General features: G+C 45.0%; 2 protein-coding genes and 1 long non-coding RNA gene across 4 annotated transcripts in view; 2 read left to right on the top strand and 1 right to left on the bottom strand.

Annotated features, from left to right (window-relative positions):
* The window catches only part of ABCC5 (ATP binding cassette subfamily C member 5), a 52,153-nt gene extending 49,276 nt beyond the window's left edge, over positions 1-2,877 (top strand). The window contains exon 33 of the transcript XR_005830721.1: positions 2,282-2,877. The gene's annotated coding sequence lies outside the window, so the exon portion shown is untranslated. The remainder of the gene's footprint in view (positions 1-2,281) is intronic.
* Positions 61-4,072, bottom strand: LOC121096944. Of its 2 annotated transcripts, none has more exons than XR_005830724.1 (4): positions 3,973-4,072; positions 2,095-2,235; positions 1,347-1,406; positions 61-289 (listed from the first exon to the last, which is right to left on the bottom strand). It is a non-coding gene; the product is annotated as an uncharacterized LOC121096944 (long non-coding RNA). The 2 variants fall into 2 exon arrangements; XR_005830725.1 differs by lacking the exon at positions 3,973-4,072 and adding an exon at positions 3,626-3,705.
* On the top strand, positions 3,268-23,433 carry RNPEPL1 (arginyl aminopeptidase like 1). The gene is made up of 11 exons (XM_040613593.1): positions 3,268-4,051; positions 10,641-10,781; positions 11,441-11,592; positions 12,021-12,137; positions 13,320-13,555; positions 15,862-15,975; positions 17,010-17,122; positions 18,050-18,158; positions 19,601-19,828; positions 20,133-20,275; positions 20,941-23,433. Exons 1-11 carry the CDS (start codon positions 3,332-3,334, stop codon positions 21,211-21,213), a joined length of 2,346 nt encoding a protein of 781 aa, XP_040469527.1. The 5' UTR covers positions 3,268-3,331; the 3' UTR covers positions 21,214-23,433.
* The last annotated feature ends 1,177 nt before the right edge of the window (positions 23,434-24,610 follow it).

The raw sequence follows: 24,610 nt of genomic DNA, 5'->3' as shown, positions 1-24,610 counted from the left end.
TTCTGCTGTAATCGTTTACCTGCTTCATTTGGCGCTTTTCTCACAGACAGTACAGAAGTGTTGCTTCTCACATGGCCAATGTATTGGCTTTTGTCCTGAACCACAGGAGCAAGCTGAGGCCTGGCCCAGGGCCCTGTCACTGAAGTAGAGGGAACATCAGTATTTACAAATGAGGCTGAGATAACTGTATCTTTGATGCATTCTACAAGAGGCTGATGATAATGGGAATTTTCAGGAACTGGATCCTGCTTTAGAGTTTATAGTGTGATATCCCAGAGAAGGCTTCAACCTGTGAGGAGTAGAATAAAACTGGGATTGGGACAGAGGCTTTCCTTAAAGAGATACTACCTTAAAGAGATACTTACCTTAAAGAGATACTAACACATCCCTTGGCAGAGGTTTAAGCCCAGCTAGCAGCTAAGCACCACACAGCCTTTTGCTCACTTGCACCCCACCACCCCCCCTGCAGTGGGATGGAGGGGAGAGAATTAGAAGGGTAAAAGTGAGGAAACTCGCGGGTTGAGATAAAGACAGTTTGATAGGTAAAGCAAAAGCTGCACGTGCAAGCCAAGCAAACCAAATTCCTTTGTGACTTCCCATTGGCAGCCATCTCCAAGAACGCAGGGCTCCATTACATGCAACTGTTACTTGGGAAGACAAACACCATCACTCGGACCGTTCCCCCCTTCCTTCTTCCCCCAGCTTTATATACTGAGCATGACATCATATGATATGGAATATCCCTTTGGTCAGTTGGGGTCAGCTGTCCTGGCTGTGTCCCCTCCCAACTTCTGGTGCACCCCCTGCCTGTTCGCTGGCAGGGTGGTGTGAGAGGCAGAAAAGGCCTTGGTGCTGCGTAAGCGCTGCTCAGCAGTAACTAAATTATCAAGGGCACATTTTTTTTTTCAGCACAAATCCAAAATACAGCCCCATCCTAGCTGCTATGAAGGAAATCAACTCTACCCCAGCCGGAACCTTCTTAGTATATAGCTGAAGGCTGTGGCCCAAGACCAACAGGTGTGCAACTTGGGAGAGATTTGCCTGGGATAATTGCTTTGTTGTATTATCCTCTGGAATTTCAATTGCATCAGTTTGCTTTTCTGTCCAAATGCAGTGAGTCCTGATTCATTACTGTAAGTTTAGAGACTCTTGGAGAGAATGCGTTCCTGCTCATCTATCTGATGAGTGGAAACGTTGCACTTGCTTGGGACTTCAATCAAAATGCAGGTAGGATTCTTCTAAAATTACCCCGTGGAGTTAATGTGCAGTTAGAATGGTGTAATTAAGTCCAGAGTCAGGCCCTGAAGCCGTGCTAGCTTGAACACCTGAGGAGACGTCACCATTACCTGTGGTGAAGGTCAGGATCAGATCCTGAGGTTGCTGGGGCTGTGGTCTGCATATGACCCCTAGATGAAAACCGGAGGGAGATCAAGCAGTCTTAGATTGCTGGGAACAAAGTTTGAGAAAGCACAATTGCTTCAAAAGGCAAATGGTACGAGTGAGTGAGGGTACAGAAGGAAAGGATAAACGCAGGAAATTTGATTTATAAAAGGAGGATGCGGAGAGAAAATGTGGCAGGACAGAAAGTTTCTCTTAAAAGAGGACTGGGCAAAGACAAAATTACTTCTTGAAGATGCTTCAAAAGAATGTGCCGAGAAGATGCAGGGCGGCTGCAATGCCCTCATCAAAGAGCTTGCCTGAATGCTGCCTTATTATATTTTTACTGCAACTGTAGTGTGTGTTTTACTATATATGAGCAATCGTACAAAGGTTTTCCTTATGGTCCCAGCTTCAGGTTGGTCTGGGATAATACTGTGATTTGTTTTACCCTTGGTTCAGCTGGCAGCAGCAGCTACACGGTGCTGGGGCCACAGTTTCTGCCTCGAGCATGACGGTACAGTGGAAACTCAATTGGAACTTGGTGCAGGCGCTGCTGTCGCTAGCATAAGGCTTGGGAGGCTTTTACAACGTACCACTGTAGGCTTGTTAAACCCACAACCATGTAATAAATGTTCCTGTGTCATCCCCAAGACATGCCTTGCAGACACATCAGGCAGCTGAGGGAGGCAAAGCGTAACGGTGAAAATAACTTACACGAGTGTCACTGTATGGGGCAGAGAGATTTCCCATACGCCACTCCTGGGCTGCGTGGAGTTCAAATCGCAGTTGCTTCCAGCACGCCTCCTTCCTTCCAGCGGACTGTCTCCTACCACCGCCGTGCAGAGGAACAAGTGGCTGTATAAAGATGGTAATTTTGTGGTTTCTGTCCTTTCCCCTTTAGGAAGGCAGCATGTGGATGGTGTGTGATTGATCGCCTCGAGGGCTGGGGAGGAGTGAAGCAGGTTATGTCAGAGCTGGGATCTGGAGGCAGTTGGGGGTGAGTGTTGGCAGCTACAGGCAGCAAGGTGCGAGGGGAGAGATTGGAAAACAGGGCTGCGGGGGGTGCTGGGAGAGGGAGGCCGTTAGGGTTAGCCTGTGAGCTCGGTGTGAGGCGCATGACCAGGAGCAGGATGGAGGCAGCCAACATGGGTACCAGTGGGGTGGGGGTGCACACATCGGCCCTGCCGGGAGCCGCGAGGTGCAGGGCTTGGGGTAGTTTGTCTTGGAGCTGGGGGGTGGGAAGGCGAAAACGAAGCCTTCGGGATGTGTGGAGGAGGCAGAGCGGGCTGTGAGGGCGGGGGCACTGTGCCCGTGCGCAGCGCAGGGACACCGGGGGACGGCGTGGCAGGGGCCGGAGGGGGGTGACGGTGGACTAGGGGGGTGCGAGGAGCGCGGGGAAGCTCCGTGCGTGATGTGTGTGCGTGTGCGCCCACGTTCTGAGCTGCCCCGTGAGCCCGGGGGGGTCCCTGAGGGGCGCGGGTGGATGCAGCCGCCGGCGTGCGGGGCTGCCCGGGGGGTGCGCGCTGGGGGCGGCTCCTGCGCACGCGTCGGCGGGGGCGCGCAGAGGTGAGCGGCAGCAGCGCACCGGGCGCAGCACAGCGCGGGGCGGGCGGGACCCCGGTGCGCTCGCTGCGGGGCAGGGCCCTCCGCCGCCCGCCCGCTGCCCCCGCCGGGCCCGGGCGTCCCCCGCTGCGCGCGCAACCGGCGGGCGGGGCGGGGCGGGGCTGCCCTCGAGCGCCCCTCGGCGGCCCGCGCGGCGCCCCCTGGCGGCCGTGCCCGCGGCTGGCTGTTCCGGGCCCGGGCCCTGCGCTCCCTCGGCCGGTGCCTTCCCCCCCCCCCGCCCCCCCCCCCCGCCCCGGTCGCTCCGGCCGCCGGGGCCTCCCTCCTCCCCGCCCGCCCATGGATTTCACATAGCAGCCGCCGCCTCCGCCGCCGCCTCCTCCGCCGCTCTATGGCGGCTCCGGCTCCGCGGCCGCCCGGCCTGTGCTGCTGCCGCAAGGGCTCCGCGGCCGGGCCGGAGGCGCCACCGGCCCCGCCGCCGCCTCCCGAGCCGCCGCCGGACGTGGCGTCGGCCTCCAGCTCGCAGCTCTTCAGCCTCCGCCACCTGCACCTGGGGCTGGAGCTGCGGCCCGAGGCGCGGGCGCTGGCGGGCTGCCTGGTGCTGGAGCTCTGCGCCCTGCGGCCGCAGCCCCGCGCCCTGGTGCTGGACGTCCACCCGGCCCTGCACGTCCTCTCGGCCGCCTACCGCCGCGCCGCGGCCGGGGAAGCGCCCTGCTCCTTCGCCTTCTCGCCCGCCGAGGCCGCCCCGGCGCCGCTGCCCCTGCCGCCCTGCCCGCCGCCGCCGCCGCCGCCGCCGCCCTGCGCGCCGCCCTGCGCCGCCAGCCCGCCCTGCACCGCCACCTTCCTCTCGGCGCCCTGCATCGCCGCCGGCCCGCTGCCCGCCGCCGCCGCCCCCCCGGGGGAGCCGCCCGCCAGCCCCCCGCCCGCCGCCGAGCCGCCGCCGCCGCTGCCCCTCTTCGCCCAGCCGCCGTGCGCCGCCTGCCCGCTCGGCTTCAGGGTGGACCCCTTCACTGACTACGGCTCGTCCCTCACCGTCTCCCTGCCCGCCGCCCTCCAGCCGCACCAGCCCTTCCAGATCATCGTCCGCTACACCACGGCCGACGGCCCCGCCGTGAGTACCGCGGGGGGGGGGAAGACCGGCCGCCGCGTCCCGGGGCGGGGGCGGTGCGCTCCCCCCATCCTCACGCCTTTCCTGCGGCTGCCCGTCGGGGCACCGCCGCGGCAGCGGCACGGCCGGTGTCTCGCCGCCATCCCCCGCCTTCAACGGCCCCGTCCCCCCGCGTCCAGCAGCGGCACCTGCCCGTGCCGGGTCCAGCCCGCCGCCCGCCCCGTCCGACGCCGCGCTCCGCGGGATGCTCGGACCCTCCTGCCTCCCCCCCCCCCCCCCCCCCCCCCCCCCCCCCGAGGCTGCTCGTCCCCGGTCCCGGTCGCCAGTTGCAAGTTTTGCGTCCTGTAAGGGCGTTGCAGCAGTTGTTGGCGACGGGCGTGCAAATTAGCAGGCTCCTGCCTCGGCTGAATTCTGCGGGACGAGTTGTGTAATCTGCAAATACAGGAGTTTCCCTCGGGGGTTTGCCAGGTGCTTACAAAATCAGGCCCGACGTACCTAGGCTGATGGTTCAACAAGCCGCGCTCAGCTCTCAGAAGAGCAGAGGGAGATTCCACCTATACCTACAAGTTACCTGCTGGAAAAAAGAACCCAAATGAAAAAAAAATGGCCCCAAACGCCCCTTTCCCTGTGGCCGTCGGAGGCGCTTCCCTGCCCACTGTGTGGATTAGCCTTTCTCAGTAGCAACATACTTCGTAAATTCTGTCACTTTAAACCCCTGGTATCTAGAAGCACTTTGTTTTCCTAGCCTTTAGGTGCTGTCTGGCAGAGCTTGTGTTTTTAAGAAGTTGAGTCACTGAAAACACTAAGTTCTTCTTGTTCCTTGATAGTCTGTTCAGGTTGGGAATTAAACTAATTGTGATTTTCATCATGTGGTTCCTGCATCTATTCGTAAAAGGAATGCTTTTTTGAGAGTCTTGCAGCTTTGATGCTTCTGTCTTGCTTGGTGGAATTGGCTCTCAGCCTGCTGGTTTGGTATTGTTGCGATGGTCAAAACCAATAAATGTGTGGATCTGTTTAACTATTACAACGTATTTAATGAGAGTGGGAATTGAACGTAACAGGTCCATGCAAAACAACCCAACAGCAAGTAGATACTAGGCCGTTCCCTTATGAAAGTGTTGAAGTGTTGCTGAATCGAATGAGTTCGCTGGACATTTTTCTGTCATATTTTAAAGCTACATTGAAGTCCCCCAAAATAGCTTCCTCCTCAGAATGATCTGGATAGTCTTAATATATTGGCTTATAGTGAGTTCCACGTGAACGTTTTTGAGTTCCACATGAACATTTTTGTTGACAGAGGTTCCCTTTTATTGTACGGTGACCTTTTAACATGCTGGTCCTTCCCTAAAAGTGCATAAATGAGGTGAAATTCCGGCATTTTTAAAATCCAGATCCACTTGTAAGTGATGATACTGTTCCTTTTCACCTCTGGAACTCTTGGTGTACGATACTTTGCTGTAGTTCTTCTGCACTGAAGACGTACATGGGAGATGTCTTTCAGGGCCATGGTGTATTCAGAAGATTCTCACCCTCCCCCCCCCCCCCCCCTCCCCCCCCCAAGATTTCATGAAGAAACCTGTTTCTTTTTAAAGCTAATTTGGTGTTGCTGTGCGCTCTATAAGCATTCTCAGTCTGGCTGAGCCATACCTCCCAAAGTACATGATAACATACTTTTCTCCTCGTGAGCAAATTGTTTTATTTTAGGCTGGCCTGTGCTTTCTCCTGGGTTTTGCCAGCCTTGTTGCCAAAGGGGCAGACTGTCCTGTCTATAGAGCAATGATCTCAGATGTAACGGAATACCCATCTGAGTCTTGGCTTTAGAAGTGATCTGAAGACCACTGGAAGGTGCAGGGCACCAACTGGGGTGATGTTCACCTAGTCCCACCTTGCATCAACACGCCGCCTCCTTGGCCCTGCGCACAATCCAGCGCAAATGTCATGTATTTGAGGATGCGGATTAGGGCATTTTTTCCATTCCGTCTGTTGTTTGTCTTGCTTCCCTTGGATCAGATGTGAACTAGCTATTCTTCGTCCTGTCTTTTGAAGTCTTTATTGTACCTTTAACGGCGTGTACTGCTTCAGTTGAAATGAAGCTACAAAGAGTAGTGTCTTGTCAAGATTATTGATGGTTATGGTGTCAGGGGCATGCACTGCCCTTTTCAAGTGATACTGAAAAGTAGAAGCAGGCGTGCTCACTGACATAAATTATCGTACCATGTTTCCTCGAACACTATTGTAGATTTTGGCTGGCAAAATATTTGTCCTCAAGTAGCACCTGTTCTAGCCCTTCATGTGCAGCGCGCTGAACTATTTTTTTTGGATCCAAAGTTATTTCATGCTATTGTAGTGCTATCTGTCATTGCTGTTTTTCAGCCTAGCGTTGCATTTTAATAGGGATGAGTAACCTGTATGTGTATAAGGGTGAACTGGTTTATACTCATATCTAGTGCATTTTCTCACAGTCCCTTTTCTCTGTGTAAGTGAAGCAACTTCGCAGTGTTAGACCTCTCTCTTCTAAAAGTTCTGTTTTCTTTGGCCTTTTTCTGAATATAATCTTTTTAGATCACTGTTTATTTTCTATGGTACCCTTAGCATACTTGTGGGACCTATAAAACAGTAAATTCATGTTACAGTGCAGCATTCATGTGTTGGCAGTAAGATCAGCAGCGGAGATAGTAGTCTGTTTAAAATTGGAAACCTGTTGCCTTGATATACTTGGTTTGAGCCATCTGGATATGTTACTTGACTGTCCCATTATTTCTTGCGTGGAGGAAGGAGCCAAGATCTTTGGTTGTTTGACGGACATTGAGAGACAGCTGAGAGATTAAATCTGCCTTCACAGAGCATTCCAGCTCCCTGTGCTGTCAGGAAACCATATGCTCGGTACATCACCAGTTTGCATCAGCAGCCGGATTGTCATAAACATTGTGTCTATCTCATGGTGTGGGCTGAAGGCACACACTGATCAGGTGTGTCAGTGACAGTTGTCCTGATCTTCCTCCCAATCACTTCTTTTCCCTCGCCCTTTACTTCTTAGTCCTACAAATCTTTCATAAGAAATTTTTTTTATTATTATTCCCGCCTGCCTGCCACTTCCCCCACCTCTCTGAGAGAAAAATCTACATCTGTCTCTTGCCCACTGTGTCACACCTCAGATTTGGCAGTATGCGTGTTAACGCTAGTGCTATTTTCTTTCCATGACAACCTTAAATGCAAACCCTGCTCTGTGTTCTGGTATAAAAAAAAATGATAGCATTTCCTCATCTTCAGGATTTAGCAAAAAGGACAGCCCTTTTCGCAGTGCTGGAAACTTCGCCGTTGTTCTGCTAGATTTGTCCTGGTTCCTCAGAGTGACTTGCTGTCCAGGTGTGCCTTGTTCCTGTCACATCCTCCGTATCTCACATGTGCAGTTTACTTTGTCATCAGATGGAGCAGTTTGTTGTTTATCTAGAACAGAAGCTGTGGCGTTGCAGCCCTTCCTGGGAGCTTCATCAATAATGCAGGTAGAAACATGGAGAGATTTAAAATTGAAAGAGGCTTAGCTAATTGCCTTTGTCATTTGCCGGATTTGGGTAAAAGATTATAATCTAAGTCAATAAAAATGATATTCTTGGCAGGTGCCTTACAGAATGTGAGCTTATTTGTAGTATGGGGCAGGGGGAGACCTGGACTGCCCAAAGCCTCTGTTCAGCAGAGGAGCTAAGCAGCACGTTTTCTTTTTTTTTTTTTTTTTTTTTTTTTAACTTGAAATGCATCATAGAACAGCTTTCATGTGGGAAACTGCTCTCTTGTATACATGAAAAACTAGATAAAAATAACGAGCATGGTGATGACATCATGTGTGTTTCCAAAGGGGAGCACAGGAGGGATTTGGACGTAGAGTAGGTGATACGGCCCCGCATGCTGTTCTGTCCCTGTGTGCTGCTCCACCCCTGCCCCCTGAAGTACCCTGCTCCTTGTGCTCCTTTCTGGGATGCTGCTTATTCTCATTTTCCCTAGTCCATAGCCCTGCCTCTGTCCGACAGCATAGCCTGATCTATTTATATTACACATCTATTTATATTGTTTCAGGATAACTTTCATCATTGTTCCAAGTGCATCTGGAAAGAGAGACGGAGGCTTGCCATGTAGCTGTAGACATTAGGAAACAGGGGAAAAAAATACTTCATCCTCAGCAAATGTTTTCCCTCTCGGCCTGTGGGGCTGGCGCTTCATTTAACTTCAAATGTCAAATAAAGGGAGACTGGTTGAAAATAAATTGTCCTTAATTTATGGAGTTTCTTGTAAGTGAGAATCAGCTTCTCGGTTCCTCTTTGCTTCCTGCTTATGTTTTCTTCCTGCACTGGTCAGGGAGAGCTTCCCCTTATCTCTCTGCCCTAAAGACGTGTCTGCCAGCCCTTTTTCCTTCCTACTGGAGTGTTGCAACTTAGGTCTGGTGGTGTCTTATCTCTCTGTTTTCTTTGTTAGCCTTTTCTGTCTCAAAAAGCAAAGGCAACAGAACCTTTTGAAGGTGAGTCTCTTCAGCAAGGCCAGTGATAGAGATTGTAAGTCAGACTTCTTGCGATGCGAGTGCAGAGCTGTTGATGAGAAGAGTGTTTTTAAAAGTTGGCAGTGGGGCAGAGCTTTAAAAACTTAATATCTGAGCCTCCTTCCTGGGTCATTAGAAAGCTACTACCCTGGTTTAAAACATAGCGCTTGCATTTTTATGTGAATGTGTGTTCTGGGTGGAAGCTATTAAGTTTCAAACTGTGGATTTTAATGAGACATGTGTCCCCAGATGCCTTCTGGAATAGTGGTCTCCAGTTCCACAATGTCACATAACGCAGGGATGATGTTCATTGCCATGAAATGCAGGTATCCATGGAGTGGAAATCTGTAGCTATGTGGTGCACCTCTGCTGTGACCTAGGGATTTGGCCAGTGATGTGCTGAAATGCAGCACATGGATTTGAATAGTTGCGTAGCCTTAGCCCTCATGATGTCAGTGAGGCAAGGTTCATCAGAAGTCATGCTTTAAGCATGTTGCTGGCCCAACAGGCTTGAAACAGAAGAGGGTAATCTTAAAACAAATCTCAAGACAAGAATGCTGCTCTGAGATTAATTTTACTTCTAGATAAAAGTGGGGTTTTTTTTATTTTGTGATGCCTCCCACCTAAAAAAAAACCCCAAACCATTTGCCAGTGGAAGTGTGAACGTCTATATGAATAACTGAAAGCTGCTGACAGTGTTTCCTTACCTTTCACTGATCCCCAGGGGTGCTGCTGAAGTGGATGATTTGGGAGAGGAGCACACTGGCATCTGAGGGAAAGGGTCTAAAGACAAGGGAAGAAGATAACAAAGAGTAACCTTGTAGGATGGAGGGTGAGAGAGAAAACTTTGACTGCCAGGACACAGAGAGATTAACTGGGAGACAGAATTGTAATATGTTGTTAAAACGAGAGCAGACATAGTACCCAGGGTTCTCTTCTGTATTTTATTGCTTTCTCTTGAGGACCAGAGCCGAACTAGTATCTGCACTAGCTGCTGTTCCCTGAATTCAGATTTATTGGTTGCTTTGGTCTAAGAATTCGGCAGACTCAGAAGTTTTATTCATTGTGCTTGACTGTTCTGAAGACTTCCAGTGGTTTTGACTTTATTGCGAGTTTCACAATATTTGATTTTTTTTTTTTTTCGAAAAAAGTTCAGCTCCAGAGGTCTAGGATTACAAGAAAACCCTCATTTAAAATTGTTCCTACGCTTCAAAGTTGAAGGCAGGAAGCATGCGAAAGCATAAACATTACATTTGAAAGAGAAAAACCAAAAAGGCAAATAACTGCACTTTTTCATTTTATTCTTAATCTGTTCTAATTATTTTCTGAGGGTTTGACTCATGATTTATTTGCTGGTTGATAGTGAAAATTAACATGCTCAGTGGTGTTTGTTGTTGTTGGGGTTTTTTTTTGTGACCACCCAGAACCTCCTTATCTGCCCTCTAAAAAGAGGCCTCCAGTGTCACTGACCAGATGTTTCTTACATATACTGACTTTTTTGCATAGTGTCAAAATGTTTGATGCTTCAGCCAGCAGGGCAGTGTCAGGGTCAGAGATAATGTTGTGTACACTGTTCAGCCTCAGGGTTTTTTTTTGTTTGTGAGTTTGGAGTGGTGTGTTGTTTTTTCAGGTTTTTTTCCCCTCCAGCTTGCTTTTACCTGACCTCTACTACTCCTGTTCATGTTGAATGAAAAACATGAAGATACTCAGATTACTCCCTCTGAGAAAAACTTTGTGTGGATATTTGTTAGGGACTTGGTATCAACCAGCAAATAGATACAACAGAAATAGCGAGTGGCTGGAAGACACTGTGTTCTGTGGCACCACTTGGTGTCCAGACAGTAAGAAATTACTCCGAGTAGTCATGGCAAATAAACAGGAGCAGAAAGGTGTATTGTTAGAAATGGAAACGTGCCCTGTGCCAGGTATTCATCTGGGAGGCCAAACAGCTGGGGTGTTTCTTCTCTTCCACAATCCTCTTGATTTCAAGTTTTGTTTTTTGGTGGTTCATCCTAGTGCTTTTGTCCCTTTCCCTCACCTCTTCTTCACGTCACGTTTCAACAGATCTGGTGGCTGGATCCAGAACTGACGTATGGCAACGCCAAGCCATTTGTCTTCACGCAGGGCCACTCGGTGTGTAACCGGTCTTTCTTCCCCTGCTTTGACACACCAGCAGTGAAATGCACCTACTCGGCTACTGTCAAGGTAAGTGACCGAATGGCTGTAAATGGTTCATGGAACACTTAGTGCCGTTAACTTCTGAAAGCATTGAGTATGTGTGTATGGTATAAAATATTAATTGTGACATTAAGTGTTACAAAAAATACTGGATTTATTAGGTCCTGTTGTGGTTCTTGGGCCAGAATCCTGGGTACTGCCACAAAGGTCTGTTGCCTGTCACCCTTGGGTCTCGCCTTCCCCATACTTAACGCTGAAAAAGTAACTGTGAAATAGGCGATATGAAAGAGAGAATGTGACTGGTCACTTCCAGAAGTGGTTATTGATGATAACATACAACTGTATTTTATCAATTCTTGAAAGAAAAACCCCAAAGTTTTATGAAAGCAGCATCAAATAATGTTGCGTTTTGCGTAGATGACATAGTTTGATATGTGGGCACTTCTGGGGCAGCTGGCATAAAAGCCCAGGAGTAACAGGAGGAGTAACATTTTTGGTTGGTGCGTTTTCATGGGCTTGGTAGTTTGTGGTATAAACACCTCACAGAAATCTTACATTTTGTGTTATCTAAATTATTGTTTTTAATGTACATACTCAGCTGTAGATGAAAAAAAGCAGAGGTCTGTGGTGTAGTCATTTAGCTGTGCGCCTTTAGTGAGTTGATATGCATGATGTTGGTCTTCCAGGCTCCAGCAGGCATACAGGTGTTGATGAGTGCCACCCAAAGTACCTACTTAGAAGAGGAAGGTGTATACCAATTTTACATGGAATATCCAGTTCCTGCCTACCTAGTGGCCCTGGTGGCAGGAGACCTTATACATGCAGACATAGGTCCAAGGTGAGATTTGCAGTGAGTTGATTCTGCTTTTTGTGTCTCTGTACAGTGCTTCATGTTGTAAGTAGTAAATACGTGGGGCCATTGAAGAGGGAACAGTTGGGACCATGAGCTATGAGTGTTCAGAGAATTTGAGGTTTAGCTGGGGGTAAAGAAATGCATGGCACTGCCCTGGCAAAGATATTTTCCTCTTTCATAAATTTTTCTCATTGTATCCCCTGTAGTCATTACAGTTACTTGTCTCATTGCCTTATTTAAGGGATCTTTGATTATTTCTTGCCATGTATCTAGCCTAAAGAAGGCTCAAATCTGATGTGAGACCTCTTAGCGCTGTTCCCATATGTGGCAGTGTGATGAGAAGTCAGGCTGTTTTTCCCAAGAGATAATTCAGTTTGCTGAAGTATCACCTGATGTTTTCTGTTGTCTGACAGGAGCAGAGTGTGGGCAGAGCCTTGCCTGCTGCCAACAGCCATCAGCAAGCTTTCTGGCATTGTTGAGCGCTGGTTGACTGCTGCAGAGAGTCTGTATGGCCCATATATATGGGGAAGGTGAGTTTAATAAGTCTCCCAGGAATGTATGATGGGAACAAAATAAAACAATCTTGAGAAATTATCATGCTTTCTCCCTGTGCTAGCAATAGCAGGGCAAATGAGCCTCTCAACTGGCAGCACTGTAGTAGTTGGAAGCAAACTTTGGAGTTTTGTCTCTGCAAGTGACAAAGAGGACTGTGGAGGCGTGGTGGTGTTTTGCCTGGTATGATGGGCAGAACTGAAGGCTTATGAACAGTGGATCTTCCCTGACAAGTGAAGCTTTTTCATACTGTAGCGTTTTGTGATGCAAGTCCAGCACTGGACCAGACACCATTTAAAATGTATGGCCGTTTTACTTACTTATTTTTACATATGGTACTTGACACGGGATATTTATTGTGGTATGCCTGAGGATGCTGAAAACCTGACTCTGTACTGAGTCATTGCGAGTCTTAGTCCCTAGAAACATTAATAGTTTCTGAAGTTAAGCTTGACTGTTTTTTAAAAGGTAGTGTTTTTTAAAGAATGCTTTCATTCTTTGGATGGGAGAAAATGTTTACAAAGGCTTCCTATATTTCTTTTCTAAAGGTAAGCAGGAAGAACGTGGTATTGTTAACTTACAAAGTGTTGCTTGAAATAATCTGAGAACATAGCCCAGTGTGTCGGTGCTGATTGTTGATGGAGAAATTTAGAAAACAAAACAAATAGTATTATTACGTTCTGAAGCAGACAGAGTTATTTTGCTGACACTGCAGGTACACCAAATCAATTAATTCATTCAAATAGCTTCTCAGCCTCTCTTTCCTGGGAGCCTCTGGGGATCGACACTGTATATGTCTTAGTGTATGTAGTGTAAACTTAGTGGTTCTGGCTCTCAGATATACAGCTCGTGATGAGTTTTGCCTGTGTGAAGAAAGCATGATGCTTCTGGGAAGTACTGGATCTGCTGCACATGAAAAGAGTGTCTAGTCTTTATGTCCAAACGTAAGCAGGTCCTTGGCCAACATAATAAACTCTGTGGTGCCCTGATCAGAAGAATTAGACACCACCAGTCTAGAAAGTTTGTTCCTGAAGTCACAAAAAAGACTCAGAAGAGCCTTCCCTAAAGGAAAGGAAGAAGTTACTATGTTTCTTTTGAAATAGCTGTAATTCACCTGTCTCCTTTCTCCTCTCTTCTTTCTTCTCTCTCCCTAATACTAGATATGACATTGTTTTTCTTCCTCCATCCTTCCCTATTGTTGCTATGGAAAACCCATGCCTGACCTTCATCATCTCTTCCATTCTGGAGAGCGATGAGTTCTTGATCATTGATGTCATTCATGAAGTTGCCCACAGCTGGTTTGGAAACGCAGTCACCAATGCTACGTGGGAGGAGATGTGGCTGAGCGAGGGGCTAGCCACGTATGCACAGCGCCGGATCACCACAGAGACCTATGGTATAGATGCAGAAACGTTTCTCCTTATGCTGTGTCTAACCAATAATTGAGAGTTGGCTGCAGAGTATTTGCCTTCGGAGCTCAAGTCTGTAGGGAGCTGATCTTTTTTTGTTTTGGCAACACACACGGCCCCAAACTGTGTATTTGAACACCTTAGATGCTTGAGTCTGTCGTTGTCTTGGGTTTGGGTGGAATCAATACCTGACACAGTAATAGGGGCTCTGAGTGAGGTGTGCTAGCGCAGTGTTGTGTGGACGTTTGTAGGAACTTTGGAACTACTGTGGGTACCAGGCAAGTGTTCGTATGTGTCAGAGCAAGGTGAGCAGAGGATGCTTCAGAGAGAGATGTAAGAAATCTTATCATGGTTACATTGTGAAGTAACTATCTTCTGAACAAGTGTCTTTCTAATCCTGATCAGTTAGTAGCTACCTACTGTTGGAAAGAATGATGGCAATAGCACTTAGGGGACATCCCCCCCCCGTAGCTGTCTGTCTGCTTGAGGCTTCCTGTAGAATCGCACAGCCCTGCCTTTGTTCGTACTGGTGAATTTCACAGGTCAGTTGTATGGTACTGTCTTTAGAATATAAGTAGTAAATAATTCCTGTTGCTTTTCAGTTTAATCGGATTTTTATTTAAGTGAATAATGGGAACATACACTTTAGTTTGTCTGTTCTTAAAAGCCTGTAGCATGTGTATTCTCATATGTTCAGAGTAAACAATCTTGGAAAAACTTCTGGAAATCTTGTCAGTGAGAGTGTTTAGAAGGATGCCTTTACCTATTCATGTGTATTGGTTTTGGAGATGGGCTGATGATAATGAAGTTTAGGAAAAGAAGTGCTCTGAGCATATATGGAGATGTTACAATGTATGTTATGTATCTTTGAAAGCTCTTTTATGTTGAGTAATTCGCAGTGTTAAGAGAACAGGTCAATATTTTCTGACCTATTCGTATCATTGCAATGATACGAATAAAGTGACTTAGAAGAACAGTTCTATCTCATCTTAGTGTGTCCCTCTGACATAGGACAAGATCCTTGCTGATTTTGGTCTATTACCTTGAAACACATGCTTGTTTCAAGCAGCAGTTGTTTAAGAAACTAAGAAATGCCTTTCCCTGTGCCATTTTTTAGTAAGCTCTTTTGCATTCTGTTTTGTTCCTGAGACAAACCTCTGACCTAAATCTTGCCATATCTGACATAATTTCTGGAGTATCTTCTACTGTTAGTAAAACATTTTCTTAATGACACTGTCTACAGAAATTGGGAGTCCACTGACTACCACACCTGTTGGATCTTGCTTAATCCTCCTCCCTGTAGCTTGAAGTAATTGCCCTTAACGCTAGCTGTCCTGGTTCCCCGTGAAGCACATCTGCCCCTTTCTCTGCCAGTACAGGTTCTCTATCTTCAAAATATATTCCGGTTCTTAATTCTCATTTTGCTTATATCAGATTCCTGTGTACATGTATCAAGTCTCTGAGACTGTATCTATGTAACAAGTCCTATCATTGAAGACTTAGCAAAGAAAGCTAAAGTATTTATAGTGCTGGATGTTAAGTCTCTCTGAATCTGAAAATCCATTTTCCACAGCTTTTTATATCTGCAAGGTCATAGGAAAGATCTCTTGACTTGCCTGTATGTAATACAGCTAGTTTGGCTTGAAAGCATGGAATGCTCTACACTGCAGTTAGATAGAAGAGAAAGAGTAGCCTGCGCAGCTGCAGCTGTATAAGAAGTCCTAGTGAGCAGAAGGTGGAAACTGCATGATACAATATGCCTAGGATGCGAGATAAGGCTTGAGAAAAGATCCATAAGATGATCCATAAGATCTGTAATATACCAACTAAATCTTTTCTGTTTTCACCCAAGAGCTGACGTTCACTTAGTAATATCCTTGGCACTGAATGTGGAATCACGTGTCTCCTATTCTACTGGTGATACTGACTTTTTTGTAGCACTTCATTGCTCCTTGAAAGTTACCTGTACAATACTTATTCCAGTGCTGCTCTACTTATTATGCAAGAACTGATAAGATGATGTCAAAGGATGTAAACTTTAGCATAGTTTTCATGCTGCTTTGTTTTTCAGTTCAGCCTGTTGCACAGAGTGAGTAAATGCACTGGTTTAGGTTCTGACTGTCCATTACAATTTGCAAGGATATTTTGCACTCGTTTCTTTGCCACGACATTACTGTGATTCTATCTTGCTATTGTGCCTTTTATGCCTTCAGTAGCTTTTATTTTGTATCTGTGCAGTTCTGCACAGGTTTTGCTAGTCATTTTCCCATAAATAAGTTTCTTTCTGGGGTAGGAGCTGCCTTCACATGTTTGGAGACTGCATTCCGCCTTGATGCTCTCCACAGACAGATGAAGCTCCTTGGAGAAGACAACCCGGTCAGCAAGCTTCAGGTTAAACTGGAGCCAGGTATTGCTTTTTGTTGAAGCTTCTGTACGCAATATTTCTGTATATCCATGCTGGAATATACACCAAAAAGACTAATTTTTACATACCATTTATAAAAGGAAGAAAAAAGAAATAGTGGTTTGTAAACCAGCCTAAAAGTAAATAAGGAAACTTGCCTTGAAGTTTTCTTCAAAGTTGGCTAACTCATCTTTATAAATATTGTTCTGTTTAAGAACAGGACACACTGAGTAGAAAGTGTGAAAAACTGCCTTGAAAGCTGTGTGGTTTTGAGCTTCTGAATATGTAAAATAAAGTAGTTTATAATTAAAATATTTGGAAACATCATATAAAATACTGTGCTATTAAATGTTCCTCTTCTTATGTGTTCATGTAAGAACTACATATGTATGCATAAGCATACGGATAAACATACATACTGGCTCTCCTGTCGAACGAGCTATGCAGAGGCTGTTTGGTTATCCCCTGAGCCAGATGCATGTCTGCACTCCGGTACCATCATGTATCTTCTTCATTGATAGTTCTCTAGTTCTATGGTCACCGTTGAGATGTGAAGCAGTCTTCAAATCTAGATGATATTTGAAACAATCTAAAATGCAAGTGGAGATGGTATTGGAACCAAATGGAATGGAAAAGCATGTGTTGGAAGTCTCAGAGAAGGAGCAAGTAGTGATTACTTTATATGGATATCTTCAAGAATGTATGGTATGGTGATTCCAGTTTGGCACTGGGGAAAAAAAAGGATTTCTCAAATTCTAGGTGTGTTTTCAGTGACTTTTAATTTGAAGTGACTTGTTCCATTGGGAATTAATACTTAGCTTACAATGATTGATTTTTTTCCTTTTTTTTCCCCAGCTTGTGTATTTGGACTGCTTCCATTTAATTTATTGCAGTAAAATAAATACATTGACAACAGGCTTGTTTTTTTTAAAGTCACTACATCTCAACTTGGTGATCTCTGAGAGGTCTGTAAAGTTGGGAGAGTTGGAAATTACTGTCTCATTAGAGTGTCTTATAACATTGTTGTCTTCTTTCAGGTGTAAATCCTAGTAATTTAATGAACCTTTTCACTTATGAGAAAGGCTACTGCTTTGTTTACTACCTGTCCCAGCTCTGTGGTGACCCAAGACACTTTGACTCCTTCCTAAGAGTGAGTTTGAATAAGCATGTGTTTCTCTTCAGATCTAGAGCTGCTATTTGGGGTTTTGCCACTTTGGCTAATTGATAGGAGTAAAGTTGAATACACGTGTGTCTGAGGTGGAAGAATGGCGGAACCTGGCTGTCAACCTAGATGATTCTACGAGATTTCTCTTAAGTGACTGTGCTCCTGCTCTTCTTTCATCTCAGAATCTGAGCTTATGGAGGTACCAAATACAGAGTAGCAGCGTATTTTTGTTACCTCTTGTTCTGTGCTCCAGATAATTAGAAAGCTGGTCCAGTGTAGTTTCTCTGTGACTTCGTTCATTACTAAAAGGTATTAGCTTGTGGTTTTTTAGCCAGGGTGGCAGAGGGCATGGTTTCCTATATTGAGGCAGGTTTGGTGCCTTGGAGCACATTTGAAAAACCTATAGAAAATTATGTCAGCTATTGACTTGTTTTTGAAAAGTGACAACATCTCGTTGCTTTTTCTTTTTGCTTGCATGTATGTTTCTCATCTCTTCTTCCCATTCACCCCCCATTCCATTTTTCCTTTATCTTTAGTTCTGTAAGTATGACTTTAGCCCATGATCTATGAGTGACTAATACAGTGGCCAGCTGTGTTCTGACTTTTCAGTAGTATTAAGTGCAAGGAAATTTTCCTGCCCTTGACAGGTTAATGTATCTGTATCAGAATAAAACCTGGTACTCAGCTGTCAATGTATTTGCAGCTACTGAATTTTGTTCTTGTTATGGTGCTTTGCTCATTCGGGGAGAGGAGGGATAATATTTTTCTTGATTTTTTTTTTTTAAAAAAGCTTTCCAGATACTTGTTCTCACTTGTGTCTCTATTATTTTTTTGTTAATTGTATGCAGTGGTTCTACATCAAAAGGAAGCTGTTTGTCTCTTAACCATAATTTATCCTTTTTACTGTTTCAGGCCTACATTGAGAAGTACAAGTTTACCAGCGTTGTGGCTCAAGATCTTCTGGATTCCTTCCTGAATTTTTTTCCAGAGCTGAAAGAGCAATGTGTTGAGAGCAAAGCAGGTAGGAAATTTACTTACTTAACTGTCAACACTGTAGCAAATCTGGATGATGAAGTTTTTGCTTGGCTTGGAGGGTGCATAAGAAAATGCTAAGGCAAACAAAACCCTTTAGCAATAGCCAGATGTTCATGATAGAAGTGGTTGTGGTGATTTATTGTTACTGCCTCCATGTTGGGAAATGAGAACATCCTATATTGCTGACAATTTTGGCATTAATTAGCTGAGTGGCTCTCAGTTAACTTTCTCATTAACTCATCTTTCACACTGCAGACAGAATTAATCAGTGCATGTGAGTTTTACACATGCTCAAATGTATGGAAAAGGTGAACGCACTTTGAAATTTCATCTATTTTAATTACAGAAAACTTGCTTTGAGAACTGTGACTTTTCCCAAGGTCCTATCTATGAATATAAAATCTCTTCCATAATGTTTCACTCTCCCTTAGTGAATTTAATCCCTATTTATAGCCGATGGTGGATTTCTGAAAGGTCTGTAATCTACTAGGTGCTTATTAGCCCACTTGCTTAAAGAAATAAGACTAATGTTATCCTGCCATTGTCCATCCTTGCAAGTAATTATGGAACCCGTCGGTCAGTTTAAGCCAGAGCGCTGGTGGAGTACAGCTGACTTCTTAGAGGCTCTGTGGAAACTGCCTGTGGAGAGACGCAGATGAGTGAACCGACTGTGGGAAAAGCTGCAGCATGAGCTCAGCAGTTGTATGTTTTATGTGGCCCACTGGATGGCTGATGAGTTAACCACAGTACATGCTAACTTTTGCATGGCTAATATTCAGGGGATGCAGGAGAGTGGAGTTCTAGGGTAGAGATGGTGTGGAACAGGAAGAATTGCCAAGGGTTAGGAAAGCGCTGGGGTAGGAAAGGGTCAAAGGGAAGAGCTGTGCTGGAAACCAGGCGCTGCTACCTCTGCCTTATGGAGAAAGTTTGTTTTGGGTTTAGTTACTGATTGTATAAACAAATTTAAAATTTCTTGATTTTGCTGGTGGGTAGGAAGAGTTTAGTCAGTCCTCTCACCTCCTTTTTTTATGAAGCAGTTTTCCCCATATTTTTCAGTCTTCCTCAAAATTCCGAGAAAGAGAAATGCATGCACAACAAATTCTTACTTTAGAACGTAGTTTGGTCATAGTTACTTGTTAGCCTGGCTGTCTTAAGAGCACATGTGTTTCTTGTACTTCCTCCCTGTAATGTTGAACTCTAGAAAACTCATGGTTAAATTTGGAGAGGTGTTGCTGGCACTCTTCCAGGTGTAGTGTAGGCTAGCCTGATGGGACTGCTGAGGCTGTTATATTACTGTAACTATAGGTTGGTCTGATTTGCTATTGTTAGAAACTGTCTTAACTGTGCTAGAAGCAGTCCTGATACCTTGAGGCAGCCAGGCCACCTGCAGAGACTCCTCCTCAACATTTCTGGTGCTCCTCGTTCCAGGACTGGAGTTTGAACGTTGGCTCAATGCTACAGGACCTCCGTTAGCTGAGCCAGACTTATCTCAGGGATCCAGTTTGACCAGACCAGTGGAGACGCTCTTCAAACTCTGGACCACAGAGCCTCTGGACTCTGTTGCTGCTGCCAGCAGTGTTGACCTCACTAAATGGAGAACGTTCCAAACCGTGCTTTTCTTGGACAGATTGCTGGATGGGTCACCACTGCCGCATGGTGAGTACTCTTACCAGGACATAGAAAAGTATTCTTGCGATAATTAGTTGAATTCTAATGAACTCTACCTGTCATTGACTTTATCATCCACAGAAAGTCAGATTGTGTGGGGCTTTGAGCAACCCGATCTAGTGAAAGGTGTCCCTGCCTTTGGCAGGGGGTTTGAACTTAGGTGATCTTCAAAACTCCTTTCTAGCCCCAACCATTCTATGATTCTGTGATTTTACAATTCATTATTCTCTGATGACCCTCAAACTTGACGAAATAGGTCATAGTTCTTTCTCTTTCTATGTGTTTTCTTCAGAGGTGATAAAAAAGCTTTCGGAATGTTACTCCTCTCAGCTGGACTCCATGAATGCAGAAATCCGTATCCGCTGGTTGCAGATTGTAGTCCGAAATGACTATTATCCAGACCTTTACAAAGTCCGTCGCTTCTTGGAAAACCAGGTACTAACTGGATTAAAATCACTGCACCTCTCAGTGCATGAGCCATGTGCATGAGACATGCGACGTGAAAGACCTTGGAACTTCTGCTTCCTGGCCAAGTGTAGACCAGGTGTGTTGCGAAGGGGCTGAGCATGGCTCACCTGCTGCCGGGTGGGGAGGAATGGGCAGATGTAATTTGAAATGCCGACAGATAAATCTCTGCTTTTCTAGCCTAACTCGATACCCTTGTCCCAGCTCTGCCCGGTGCATTTTTTGTGTTGCTTTGTAGCAGCCTTGGCTTTTGCAGACCAGAAATTTTCACACTACTAAGTCATGTGTGTGTTTGAATATCTACACTTCAACCAAGGCTAGCACTCATCGAATTCCTTTCAGTACTTTTTATTGTGCAGGAGCAAAAGGTTAATGCACGTGCTTACTGCGGCCTTTTAAAATAGCTCTGTTGTTTGTGGAGGTAGCTCAGTCTTATAGAACCATTTTTTTTATTATTATCATTCATAAAAATCTTTGCACTAAACTTATTTAGAGTAGACTTGGCTGTCTTTTGAAGAAATGCGTTGCTTGTCTCCAGTCTGAAATCATTCAGGGCTGTTGGAGTGTAGCTGTAGGAGAGCTGAACCTCTTGACTTTTATCGAAATGATATTATCCGGTTTTTCTTCTTTTGCAGATGTCTCGGATGTACACAATTCCACTTTATGAGGACCTTTGCACTGGCACCCTCAAGTCTTTTGCCTTAGAAATTTTCTACCAGACCCAAAACCAGCTGCATCCCAATTTGCGGAAAACCATCCAACAGATCTTATCACAGGGCTTGAATCCACTTCCTGCCATAGACACTACAGCAGTTACTACAGACACACCAGCCATGGTGCTTGAGGACAAAGTCTCAGAGGCCACAAATGGTGCCATTTCACTCAGGGATGTTAATGTGTCTGCTTAGATCACCAGTTCATGCCAGCCATGAAGCTTGAAAATGGGGACGGGAACATAGGGAAGATACCAAGTGTCACCTCAGCCCTGCAGCTGCAGTGTGTTGTTGTAACTGGATTTCTCTCCCAAAACACAAAGCAAATGTGCCTTCAAGTATCCAGCATGTGACACTGCCAGGTTTCAGAGATCTCCTTCAGCTGTGGGATGGATATTTTGGTTCAGTTTATACTGGGCAGGGACTGCTGGGCAGTTGCCTCTCCACGGAAAGTGGGTAGTTCCCTTTCCTGGGGCTCTTCAGGATGGTTTCTCCCAAGTTTGTTGGTTGGTGGCTTGTTTTTTTTCTTTTTTTTTTTCTTTTCTTTTTTTATCTTTTTTTTTTTTTTTTTTTGTGTCTGAGGCCACTAAGGTATGTCCTACTTGCTGTGTGTATGTTGCTGGGGAGTGTATATGTGTCAAGCTGTCATTATGCTGGTATTTGGGCTGAAGTTCTGCAAAGGAGAGACTCAGGAATTGTCAGTGGCAGCAAACACATTTTCATGTTATGCTCCTTATTGTGACAGAGGTATTGTGATTTGGGAGGTAGGGGACTAATACTTAAATAATTAAGAAACTAATTTTAAATAGCTCCTGTTCCCCCCCTTCCCCCAGGTGGCTAAATAATAATAATAATGATAATAATGCTTTATATATATATATATACACACACATTAAAATATATATATATATAAAAGAACAGGGAAACCTTATGATGTATTTGAAATCCTTCTGTAGTTAACCCTACCCTCAGTTTTCCCTTTGCACTCAATGGGACAAGCAATAAAGAAATGTATAGGCTTGAATTTTCAAAAAAAGTTAAATTCGGGTGCCCAAATGCCATCAATTCTGGTACTAGGTGGATACCTAAAATTTTTTAACTGTTTTGACGAGTCTAGCTGCAGCCTTCGTTAGTGTGTTTTGATGTGTAGCATGTGCGTTCATCAGATGCACTGTCTCTTCTGTCCTTTCGGAAGAATTACCAGGACCTTTAATTTAATTTTTTTAAAGATCCCTAGCATTTGTTGGGCCTGTAAGACAACCATGGAAATATCTATACTAAAATTTTACTGCCTTGAATAACATTTACCCTGAATAACAGTTGCCCTGCCATATGATAGTCTGAGGGAAGCACCCTCTTTCTTGATGTGAAACTTTTAAGCTCTGCTTTACCTGAGTCTGTTTTCTGACTTATGGTGGTGGTAAGATGCCATTTCATTTACACAGCATACTATTTCTCTTGATCACTGGCCAGGCAAGCAAGATGGGAAGATGCTCTCTTCTGTCTGTGCCGTTTGGTCTCAGGAAGCTGAGGGCAAAGCATCGTTGGGTATTACAGAGTACAGGCAATGATAGTTCTTAGACTCTGTGCCACATTCTTTTTAACATGAAGGTACCTGTGTGCCTCACAGCGAGTTCCCATGAAGCATCTCTGAGCTGATATATCACCGGGATAGAGGGCTAGTTTGAACATAAGGTGAAACATTTGGAAGAAGCTCAGCTAAAGGAAATGTGGGAGAGAAACTGTTACGTACTTCAGGGCAAATTTTAGTCCTGCCAAGGGGATCTATATAGCACAGGAAGAGGGGAAATTCTGGAGATTTTTTTTTTTTTTTTTTTTTCCACGAAAAGTATCTGTTTACACCCACATATGGATGGGGACTTAGGTGCTGTTACTGGATCTGCATTTTCTGGCTTTAAATTAATTTGGACTTCACCGTAGCCTTAGCCTGGGCTGAACTAGGATAAAGCAATAATAAACTCAGGCCTCTGTAGTGCTTAATTAGTTTTCAAAATGGGCCATCAGCATTGTTGGGCTTCAAAACGCCAAGCTCTGCTCTTTGCTCCTTGAATGGGATTATCTTTTTCATTCTGTTTTGTTTGCCCAGAAAGGATGGAGAACTGATATTTTCTGTACAAATATCTTCCTTTTGTTTTTTGTTGCTCTATTGAAAGAGATTTGTGCAAGCTGACTTTCCACTTCCTGAGTTGCCGCTGTCGGTGCTGTGTCTCCTGGACCTCACTTCCAGCAGCGGCAGCCTGGCCGAGACTAGTAACCACTAGCATCTTCTAGAATCCCAGGCCTCTGGATTAACACATTCTATTTTGTGGGAGAATGTATGTGACCCTGGTGAGAATTTTTAATTTACATGGATGCCTTATGATGATTGTCAAATTAAACTAAGCTTTGTGACAAGTTTAGCCTTTTGGGCAGTTTTTTGGCGTCTCTGCTATAGATGTGTGGAAGAGCTAACCTGGTGCATTGTCTTTGTTTTGTCCTTTTCTGGAATGCAGCATGGAGGGAGTATGGAAGCTGTTTAAAAGCTGCACAGCAAGAATTTGGAGAGGTAGCAAAAGCAAATAATGAAAATTAAATACTATTTATTGTTACTACAACTGCCTGAAATACATCAGATCAGCTGCGTGTTTGCATATATGTGCATCGGAGCAGGGAAATGCTGGCTGAACCCAACAGTGTGTCCTGATTGAATGTGAGATCTCAGTGTTTCTGCTCTCGTGTCTGAGACCCCATCAGATGGCTATTTTCCTAAGACTTGTTTTCTGAAACACAGAAGCAGCACAAGATTTGTTGAAAGTATTCCATATATCCTTCTTCAGGTACTTTTGCTTCCCTCTGTGAGCAAGGAGTGCATTTTTATTTTGAAGAGACAAAAATCTGGCAGCAAGTTTGTGGAGATAAGCTTTCGTTTTGTTGACACAAAATAAATTAATGCTTCAGGCTACTTTCTGTCTTGATTTGTGGTAGACTTCACCTTGACAGGCAAATTAGACCAAGATCAAATAGGAACTATTTATTTGCCTTATCTTTGGTACATTCATTTCTGATCTCTTAAAATAAGATTAGTACAGCAAATTGGTTTTATTTAAGCAGATGCCAAGAGATAGGGTTATCTTCTTTATTTTGAAAATGAAGGCTGTTACTTTATTTCATTGCAGCTTTTAGCAGGGCAACATGGGATCTAGAAATACCACTTGTGGAAAAGCTCTGAAGAGCCAAACTCTTTAATGAAATGGAATATTACTAACTTAATTTTTCAGCATTTCATAGCCATGTTGGTTAATACATTCAGTGTAATTCTTGTTATTATATTACTCTGTTAAGCTTGTACCAGTAATTTTGCTGTCATGATATATTGCAACATCCTAACAATGCACTCCATTAACCAAGAACAATTCTAGCAAGCATCCCAGACGTTCTGATTTAACCAACATTTTCTCGTGTTCTCACACTGCAGTGACATTGGCCATTGCCTTTTTCAGATAACACAGGAGCTTCTTACATCTGTACTAAGCACGTGTGCTGGACAATTCACTTAGGTCAAGTACACATCTTCAGTCCATTTTCCCTGTTT

Source organism: Falco naumanni, chromosome 13, assembly GCF_017639655.2.
Source record: "Falco naumanni isolate bFalNau1 chromosome 13, bFalNau1.pat, whole genome shotgun sequence".
Lineage (NCBI taxonomy): Eukaryota > Metazoa > Chordata > Aves > Falconiformes > Falconidae > Falco > Falco naumanni.
This window is presented reverse-complemented; position numbering and strand designations above follow the sequence as displayed.

Coding starts and splice junctions, on each gene's coding strand:
- RNPEPL1 (XM_040613593.1), top strand. CDS start 3,332: ATGGCGGCTCCGGCTCCGCGGCCGCCCGGCCTGTGCTGCTGCCGCAAG. Junction 11,593..12,020: donor CATGCAGACATAGGTCCAAG/GTGAGATTTGCA, acceptor GTTGTCTGACAG/GAGCAGAGTGTGGGCAGAGC. Junction 18,159..19,600: donor ATGTGTTGAGAGCAAAGCAG/GTAGGAAATTTA, acceptor TCCTCGTTCCAG/GACTGGAGTTTGAACGTTGG.